Source organism: Lolium rigidum, chromosome 5 (genome assembly GCF_022539505.1).
Source record: "Lolium rigidum isolate FL_2022 chromosome 5, APGP_CSIRO_Lrig_0.1, whole genome shotgun sequence".
In the NCBI taxonomy this organism is placed as follows: domain Eukaryota; kingdom Viridiplantae; phylum Streptophyta; class Magnoliopsida; order Poales; family Poaceae; genus Lolium; species Lolium rigidum.
In genome coordinates, this window is record NC_061512.1 from 52711885 (window position 1) to 52722077 (window position 10193).

Sequence of the window (10193 nt, forward strand, 5' to 3'; positions counted from 1 at the left end):
AGCCGCCCCCGACCTCCACCCTCCCGCCTGCATCCTCCGTCGCCGCCCCCTCCGCCTCCCTCGCGGCCCCGCCACCGCGGTGGAGCACCCGCCCCTCCCGAGCGGTGCGGAGGTGGCCGCGGTGGTCGCCGCCACCCACGTCGGCGCGAAAAGGTGGCGTGCTGGGCAGCACGTCGTCCAGCCGCAGCCCTCCACCGCCCCGGCTGCCCCGCCCGACGCCCACCACCAAGGGCCGTCGGAAGACGGCGACGCTTGGGCCGAAGAAGCCTGCGGGCGCCAAGCCCGCCGTCAAGAAGACCACCTCGCGGAAGAAGGCCGCGCCGGCGCCCACAATCGCCGACCCTCCACCCGTTGTGCACGAGGTGCTCGATGTAATGCCCACAACGACGACGTCGTTCATGGGGCTTCTCCAAGACGCAGGTTTGAGGGTTTGAGGGTTCTAGTCTCTGCCCTCAATCCTCAATTTAAGGGTTTGAGGGTTCTAATCTCTGCCCCTGTTTTTGACCCCTTAAAAGTGCCAAAAAATGCCCATTCTCAACCTTCAACCGCTTTGAAAATTTGAGGGTTTAGGCTCGTGAAACAAGAACACTAAACTAACCTCGATCCGTATAGTTGAGCAGAGACAGGGGGGTTTCAGTATCCATTTTGAGAAAAAAAAATGCTCGCAAATGAACTAAACGAACAGTGGGAGTTGTTTTCTCAACCAGAATACTCCGATTTCGATTGGAATAACACATGCTCAATTCACTTTAGAGTTTAGATACGAGAGACTGGATGACTCTTTTCTTGCAGTCCATTTCAATACGTATATATTGCCATTTATGAACTTCCACATAGTTAACAGACTAGTAGCTATACAGTAGGACCGGAAAACCGAAAGCTAATTGCAACATTTTCATATATTCATGTATGGATCAGTGCCACACAGTGGCTGTGACAGTATTACCAAACTAAGGATGATAGTACATCATCAGTGGCAGCTGCCCTGTTGTGACACATGGTATCGTCTACGATATCTATCTACCAAACCAAGGATGACCATGGAAATTCAGGCGCATCTCTTAGTTTCTTCTACCTCTGACTCTCAAACCAAAGAACACAGCAAGCCCCCGGGGCTGGGTTGGCTAGTCGCGCCAGCACACGAGCATGGTGACGCACCGCCGCATGATGTAGAATCTGGCCTTCTGCTCCCTGGCCATGCTCGCCAGCCGCCCTGGCACCGACCTGCCCGAGCCCTTCGATGTCCGGCCCTTGAGGCCCACTGGACTGGACGCCGCCGGCGTCACTGCCGCCGACCTCCGGTTCCCCTTCTTGGACAGCTTCCACTGGTCATCCAGGCACATCTCCATGATATCTTCTCTGTTTCTTCTGATCTCTGAAGCTGTATCTACAATGTGTTCTGAGTTCTCTTTTTTTTTTTTTTTTGCTTTGATCGCTGAGGCCGGATGAATGTGAGGCTTGGGGTGCTAGTATTTATAGTTCACAAATGCCAATCCAATGTAGAGGTTTAGTGTGATATGCGTCTGAGAGGATTGGATCTGATTGGATAGGAAGTTGATTAAATTAGCTTAACCAAGACTAGTTTATGTCTGTTTGGTAGGGCATCTCTTTCCGTGTACTCACTAATAATTTATAGGAGTGTGTCCCCTGGGAACAATTGCCGTCCAGGCCCTCTGAATCAGAGCAACGTGCCGAACCGGCAAAACTTCAACAAAAATGCTGAGCAGGAAGGACCATCGTCCCTGAGGGCGCGTCCATGCTCAAGTTGTTGTGATGCACATCTCTTATGACCTCTGAATTGGAGCAACATGCTGAACCTACAAAACGTTAAACATGAACGCTAAGCTTGACAGGACCATAGTCCTCGAGGGTAATGCTGAACAACCCTGCTAAACTAGCCACGTGGAACATTCTGGTTTGTTAATTGAGATATTCACTTTGGAGCTCCAAATACATGAAGCTTGGTTTTTTTCAAAATTTGAAAACATAGCTTAAAGTTTCAAAAAAAAAACCTCTAAGAATAAATTATAGATGCACATAATAGTGATGTATGCATTCAAACACAGAACCTTAACACAAAATGACTTATATTATGAGCTTAACAAAAATAACAAAATCTGGCAAAATTTGGAGGATTGAATTTTGTTTGCATGTTGTTCACTAAGGCTAGACACGAGCCACCTCAGGCTAGGCTTGGTGCGAGCCAGCGTTTAGCTTGCTACAAATATCGAATCTAGGAAGAGCGAAGATTTATTCAAAGATGATTCACGTAACGATAAAGATCAGATCAACATACCTTTGTGGATCGAAGCGTATTTAACGCGGTCGGCGTAGTCATTCCCTCTGCGATCCAACGGACTAGCACTGCAACAAACTGCGCCTTGGAGTTACGTACACGTCCAACACAACACCATCTCCTCCTTCTTGATCTAGCAAGTATGGTGGAGAGGTAGAGGGACGATGAATGAGGATGAGAGACGGCTAGGGCTTGAGTTCCCCTGCCCCTTGCACCCCTCTACTTATATAGGGGCAGGGAGGGTGCCTTGAGCCTCCTCTAAGGTTGAGGGGAAGCAAGGTGGGGAGAGGGGAAGAGTCCTCCCCCCCCCCCCCCACACACACACACAATTGGTGGCCCGATTTTAGGGTTTCCCTCAAGGCTGTCCTGGTGGGTCTTTTGGGGGCTGGTTCGACTAGCCCATAGATCACGACTTCTTGGTCCCATATGGCCCCTCGAGAAAAGTGGCCCCCACTAGTGGACCCTTTGGGACGTTCTACAAATTCCACGATACGATCCCCAAAAAAGTTGTACTTCTCCGAAATCCTAAAATGACTTCCTATATATGTTTCTTAATCTCCAGACCATTCCAAAGTTTCTCGTGATGTCCTGGATCCCATCTGAGACTCCTAACACTCTTTGGACTCACCATAATTAATATGTTATTTCTAACCTTGCGATATCGAGCGTTAAGTGTGTGGTCATATGAGTTCATGATTATGTGATCGTGATCGAGACCACCTCTCCGATCAATAATCAACAGCGAGACCTAGATGGCCACTATGATTCCCACATATTCCATGAAGATCAACCGCGATGGAGTAGCTAAATCCAAGGGGCATGCATCGATCACGACAAGTCTAGGTCCTTCTACTAACGATGCTTCATATCGTCCACATAAGCCAAGGGTAATTAGGGACAATATATATGTTACCCGCAAAAAGAAGAGACGATATATATATATACATGCATGATTATACCTTGTTGAGCAAGAACGATCTAATTGAGGGTCATGTGTTGCACCGGACTATCCTAGCACAGAAGCTCATACGTGGCTCCTACCACACGCAAGCGTCAAGGCAAGGCACAGTGGACTGGTGATATTGGAATTGGATGTGAATATTTCTCAGTCCACTGAGATGTAACTTCGTTATCGATCAGATTATATCATAAAATCTCAATTACAAATCATGTTGCAACTCAAGACTAACCCGAATCGCAATGCAGATCGAATGGCGTAACACGAAGCTAGTTGTCACAAATAATCCCATTGGAATTAGGTGCCGTGCACATTGAAATATAGCTAGTGCATCTGCTTAGGAGCAAACAGACAATGAATCAGGTGGTTAGGAATCGGACAAGCCCACACAATACCCAATTAGAAGAGATGATAGATATGCACATCGCTTTGGCTCTGTCTGTGAGATAAACTCTAATAAACGGCCACAGCTGATTATTAGTTATCCTAAAACCACTTGCCCCTGACTTGTACTCACGTGAACGAGCGCATGAACATCGGGATGCACCGATGACAGATGTGTGCAATGATATGGTTGGTCAAATGCATGACGTTGGAAGAAGACCGAAACTCGCGACCCCCTCCCTAGGGTTAGGCTCCCGCGCTGCCGCCCCCAGGCGCGCCCCCTCCCTCCACCCTCCCCCTCGCCGCCGCCGGAGGACCCGCCGGGCAAAGCCTTGGTGGCGACGGTGGCAGCGGGGGCCTCTCCCCCGGGCGGCGGCGGCGGCGGCGTTCTTCGGCGGGGATTCGGCGTGGTGGCGCGGCCCTCCCGGCGAGTTCGGGCGCCTCGGTGGTGACGAGGGGATCAGCCCCTCCGGCGGGGCGGCCCTCGCACGGCGCCGGCAGCCTCGGGTCCATTGGTGGCCATGGCCATGGGCGGGGCTGCGGGGCTGAGGCGGTTGCTGCGGCGGCGTGGCGGCGCTAGGCTGCCGCGTCGGGCGCCATGGTGGTCTCGCGGTTGCAGGCTAGTTGGCCGAGGCCCCGGCGTCGGATGCGGGATTGGGTCCCCGATCTGGCCGGCGGTTGTTGCCGGTGGTGGGCACAACCCTTGCCACCATCGATGTTCCTCTTCTCCGGGTGGTGGTGGCTAAAGCCGGCGGCTTTCATCCTCATTCCCTATCTGCTCCAGCTGCATCGGGGTTGCGGTGTATGGCCGGGCGAAAGTCCTTCTCGGCGGTGGCCGATGTTGATCACGGCAACGCCTGCGGGCGCCGTTACCTTGCTGGTCGTGGCCTTCACCGTGCCTTCCTTTACCTCTGATGCCAGGGGAAACCCTAGGTCCGGTTCACCGGATCAGGCGGCGGCGGCACCAAGGTGTCGTTATCTTCTTGAAGATGTTGTCCAGGCCATCGAGGAGGGACCGATGCGGCTTTCGGAGTTTGGGGTTGGTGATGTGCTGCAGGTGGTGGCCGCGGCCCAAGGCTTGCGCTTCCGGGGCGCAATGTACGACATGGTAGATGCTCCGTTCGATGTCTTCCCCAAGTCCATCAAGACCCTGCCTTCTTCTCGCTGACTCCTCTAGGCGCATGAGGGGAGGTACGTTGGTCTGGGTTGCCTTGGAGCCGAGATTGAGTCGGTGTTGTCTTGCTTGGTGCGTGACGCGGTCCTGAAGCCTTGTGCTCCTCTTCTCGCCATTCGTGGCAGAATGTTGGGCAAGAAGAGTCGTTTATCATCGGGTGTGTTCAGGGTATGTTGTTTGCCACTTGGCGTTGTATCGTGGTGTAGCGTTGTATCGTGGAGTGGAGTTGTAGCCTTCTTGGCTTTGTACCGACCGTCTTGGCCTTTCTTCTATGCGATTGATACACCTTCCAGGGTGTATTCTCGAAATGCACGACGTTTAGACACGTGTCCCGATCACGACGCAACGCCATCATGCAGGCCACGCGGCAGTGACGGTTAAACATGAGCCGACATGTAGCCGTGAGTTCTTTTTACCTTGCAATTTTAACATGAGGCAACGAGTGAGGCCATGTGCAACAAAACATAGCTACGTAGATCTTGTGGCCTGTGGGCGAATGAGTACAACTTATGGTTCAAGCTCTCACTTGGATCCCAGCTGATTATATTAAAGCACGGAATAATCAGGTCCGGTCATCCGAGGGACAAAGTGACAAATTGTCTAATTGTCCGCAATTGCACAACCAGTCAACCACCATCGTTGATGCACGGTGCTGGATTCAGCCCAAGAATCTAGATTCATATACAAAATTGAGCAGTATAACGCCTCGACGGTGTTATTGTTCGCGGCCAACATGGCAATGTATGCACCGGAACAAACACTACGGGAACCGACAAGGTACCGACGGCCGCCGCCGTCGGCATAGCTGGGGGTGTCATCGGTATAGGTCTGTGCCGACGGCTACCGTTGGCATGTCACCATCGGCACAATATGGCCTCGGCATATGCCCATTTTTCATCGGCATAGAACTAACGGCCATTTGGCAGTTCTTGCTCATTTTTTTTTAAAAAATAATTTTTTTAATCTCTTACATGGATCATTTTAACTCTAACTATACTTAATCTTAGGTCAAATTATACTAATGGTCATAATTTTTCACCCACCCTCACACTACTCTGCCCCTATCACGCTTAATTTCTCCGTTTCTTCCGGTTGAGCTACCATAGAAGAAATGAAATCTTGTTAATAATACTACCATATCAATCATATTAATTAAACTGTGATAGTACAACTCTTTATTATTTTAAATTTCAAAGGACTATTTAAATATACATGAATAATTAAGTAAAACTAATCTTGATTGAGAATTCAATTATTAATTTTAAGTTTTTTAAAAATAAATAATTTCTGGCGAAAACTAAAATCTTCGAGCTTTCATGTTTCCCTTTGGAATTTTGAAAATCTTGAAAAATTGCAAATGGCTGAAGGCATTGAAATCGGATGTAACCTTTTGAGATGATCATTTTGATAGGTTATACACTTTTTCCGACGTTATATGCAAAAAATAATGCCATTTTACCGAGAAATAATTTTTTTTGCAAAATAAAGTCCAAATTTATATTTGTTCATTTTTCCTAATAGTAGGTTGCGTAACATACATGAATCTCAAAAGATTTTATATTTTAAAAAAATTATCATTTTTTTCCATTCATTTGAAACTTAAAAAGGCGATCCACAAGGGTACGTGGAGGGAGAAAGCTCAGGACTTGTGCCAACGGCTTGGCCGTCAGCATAGAGCTATAGGGTAAAAATATCACCGCGGAGACTCCTGTGCTGACGGCTTTCCTGTGCCGAAGGCCAGATCGAGTCTGTGCTGACGGCTTTTTCTTTGCTGACGGCGCCGACAAAAAGCCGTCGGCACAGATCCTGGCCGTAGGTGCATTGACGTCAAAGCAGTTCGAGTACTCCACATCAGTGTTCTGCTGATTTTTATCCAATTTTATAGCGCAACCTAGGCCAGGGCACGTCTGAATCCAAGTCCTCACGCGTAGTGCTGCACCTATCAGCCAGCAGAATAGGGTCGATTTTTTCAATCGGGGTACTAGCTGAATTAAAAGTGCTCCTAACTGAACGAGAGAGAGAGAGAGAGAGAGAGAGAGTCGTTTCCTGAACCCGAATACTCCGATTTCGATTGGAGTAACATGTACAGTTCACCTGTAGATCCAAGAGACAGTAAGACTCTTTCCGCAGTCCATTTCGATACATATATACTGCCCATGATGAACTTGCACATAGTTAACGGACTAAGTAGACAGACCGGAAAAGCGAAAGCTAATTGCAACATTTTCATATATCCATGTATGGATCAGTGCCACACAGTGGCTGTGACAGTAATTACCAAACCAAGGATGATAATACATCAGTGGCAGCTGCTCTGTTGTGACACATGGTATCGTCTACGATATCTATCTACCAAACTAAGGATGACCATGGAAATTCAGGCACATCTCTTAGTTTCTTCTACCTCTGTCTCTGACCCGGGGCTGGGTTGGCTAGTCGCGCCAGCACACGAGCATGGTGACACACCGGCGCATGATGTAGAACCTGGCCCTCTGCTCCTTGGCCAGGCTCGCCAGCCGCCCCGGCACCGACCTGCCCGAGCCCCTTGACATCCGGCCCTTGGGGCTCACGGCACTGCTGGTGGTGGGTGCCGCCGGCATCACCGCCGCCAACCTCCGGCTCCCCTTCTTGGACAGCTTCCACTTATCATCCAGGCACATCTCCATGATATCTTCCCTGTTTCTTTCTTCTGATTTCTGAAACTTTATCTGCAATGTGTTTTGAGTCCTCTTTTTTTGCTTTGGTCGATGGGGATATGGATGTGAGGCTTCGGGGTGCTAGTATTTATAGTTCCCAAATGCCAATCCAATGGAGAGCTTATATGTGATGTACTGATGTGTGTCTCAGAGGTTGGATCTGATAGGATAGAAGGTTGATTAGATTAGCTTAACCAAGACTAGATTATGTCTGTTTGGTAGGGCATCTTTTTCCAAGCACACGCTAATAATATATGGGAGTGTGTCCCCTGGGGGACAATGGCCGTCTCTTTCGGCGCGTCCATGCTCAAGTAGGTGTGATGCGCATTTCTCAGGACCTCTGAATTGGAGCAACGTGCTGAACCGGCAAAACTTCAACAGCAATGCTGAGCAGGAAGGACCATCGTCCCCGAGGGCCCGCCCATGCTGAAGTAGTTGTGATGCAGATTTTTCAGGACCATGAGGGTGATGCCGCCCAAACCTACTAAAATAGCCATGTGGAATATTCTGGTTTGTTACATGAGATAAGTGTAGGAGTACCGAAAATTCACTTTAGATCTCGAGCTATACAGATCTCGATTTTTTTCAAAAATTCAAAAATATAATTTCAAAGTTTTAAAGAAATCTGAAAAATATAGATGTAGATAATTTTGCACTCTAGCTCACAAAATCTTAACCCAAAATGAACAAAAATGAGAAAATCTGACAAAATTTGGAGGACTGAATATTTGCACGCTTTTGATGTCATATTTTGACATTTTTGTGCACCTCAAAATGTAGGGATTTCAATTGAGATTTTTTGGTCAAAGTTTTTGAAACATCAAAATTTTATTTTTGAATAGTTTCAAAAAGAGTTATGTTTAGCCCAAGATCCAAAGTCCGAGTTTCGTGGGCATGATAGAACTACTCTTAGAGCATCTCTAGCACAGCCCATAAAAATGTAAACCCAAAAATTCAAGTTCAGTCTTTCGAAAACGTGTTTACGGGTCGCAAAACTACTGGCGCACAACAGACCCTGTAAACTAAAACTGAAAAACGGAATATTCCAAAATCATCATCTTCTTCCCAAAATCTGTCATCATCTTTTTCACAGGAACTCAGAAATTGTCCACGCCGCGCCGCGCCGCGCCGCGCCATCGATGGCTGAAGAGAGGGTGAGTGATTCCTTGATAGATGCAACTGATTATTTCCCAAACTAATTAATTAATTAGGAATGAGCTACCCATCCGCCTGTTAGCTGATTATACCATCCCGTAACGAGCGAGCAAGAGCTCATGCTGGTCGTCTGTATCTCGGCGCCGGCCGGCCGGCCGGTTCATATGCCCACGCATGCAGATTTTCGCAAGAGAGGAAACAAGAGCCACTAGTAGAAACAAGGGCTTTTATCCTGTCCTCGAAAGTGCTTTTGCACCTGATTTGGCACGAACCGGTGCTAAAGAGGTCATTAGCACCGGTTCGTGCGGTCTGCACGTCCAGGGGGCATTAGCACCGGTTTGTGCGGGACCTTTTGCACCGGTTCGTAACACGAACCGGTGCAAAGAGTTGAGGACTGTCGAACCACGAACTCTTTTGCTACCAGGTTACGTAACATTTTTTAACACTTTAAAATAGAAAAGAAAATGATAGATTATTCAAAAAAATAAAATCTTTTGAGATTCATGTATGTTATGCAACCTACTATTAGGAAAAATTAACAAATTTGAATTTTCACATTTATTGCAAAAAATGTTTGAAAAATGGTAAAACCACATTAACTTTTGCATACGACGTCGAAAAAACGTATAATATATCAAAATCATCGTGGGAAAAAATTACATCCGAATTCACCCGGGTTTACCCGGTTAGCTAATTTTTAGATTTTGAAAATTCCAAATGAAAATATGAAAGCAGGAAGATTTTAGTTTTTTTCCAGAAATTTAGGGATTTTATATTTTTTTATTTTTAAAATTAAAATTAATAATTGCATACTGCATAAAGATTGCTATTACTTTTAGCAAATTATAAGATTTTCAAATTTTTAGGTTTTAGGTTTGGCAAAAAAAATTAAAAATTAAAAAAATGAAAATAATTAAAAATAATACAAATTATAAAGTAAATGTTTATTTATTTATTCAAGATTATTATTACAACATTACTTTGGTTTATTAAAATAATTATTTGAAATTCGAACAATAAAGAAATATGACATCGATCGACATGTTAATAGGATTGATATGATACTACTATCACATACATGCGCGCGAAGCACTTGGATGCGGGATGGAAAGGAACTTGAAAGTTAAGCGTGCTAGTGCTAGAGTAGTGGGAGGATGGGTGACCGAGCGGGAAGTTTGAGCACGAGTAAGTAATTGGACTAGAGATAAGGGTAGTAATTGTGAAATAACTAAAATATTAGAAATTCCGAAAAAAGAAAAAAAAGGGAGTAGAAAATAATTCGAAAAAAAGTATTTTCTCACGCGGCAGCGTTTTGGGGCGTTTTTCTGCCGCGGCAGACCCTTTAGCACCGGTTAGTGCTAAAGGTCCTCCCGCTCGGACGCCCGGAAGCCGCCACGTGGTGCACCCTTTAGCACCGGTTCGTAACTGAACCGGTGCAGGGGGGGGCTTTTGCACCGGATTGTTTGCACCGGTTGGGCATCCGGTGCATATAGCCCTTACCAACCGGTGCAAAAGCCCGTTTTCCACTAG

The 10193-nt window shown here is 46.9% G+C and overlaps 2 protein-coding genes across 2 annotated transcripts; both read right to left on the reverse strand.

Annotated features, from left to right (window-relative positions):
* Positions 1 to 950: 950 nt before the first annotated feature.
* Positions 951 to 1349, reverse strand: LOC124651923 (small polypeptide DEVIL 11-like). Its single transcript, XM_047190939.1, has one exon. It carries the CDS (start codon positions 1347 to 1349, stop codon positions 1125 to 1127), a length of 225 nt encoding a protein of 74 aa, XP_047046895.1. The 3' UTR covers positions 951 to 1124.
* A 5665-nt stretch (positions 1350 to 7014) lies between these two features.
* LOC124651426 (small polypeptide DEVIL 11-like) lies at positions 7015 to 7547 on the reverse strand. Its single transcript, XM_047190526.1, has one exon. It carries the CDS (start codon positions 7476 to 7478, stop codon positions 7245 to 7247), a length of 234 nt encoding a protein of 77 aa, XP_047046482.1. The 5' UTR covers positions 7479 to 7547; the 3' UTR covers positions 7015 to 7244.
* Positions 7548 to 10193: the final 2646 nt, after the last annotated feature.

Coding starts and splice junctions, on each gene's coding strand:
- LOC124651923 (XM_047190939.1), bottom strand. CDS start 1,349: ATGGAGATGTGCCTGGATGACCAGTGGAAGCTGTCCAAGAAGGGGAAC.
- LOC124651426 (XM_047190526.1), bottom strand. CDS start 7,478: ATGGAGATGTGCCTGGATGATAAGTGGAAGCTGTCCAAGAAGGGGAGC.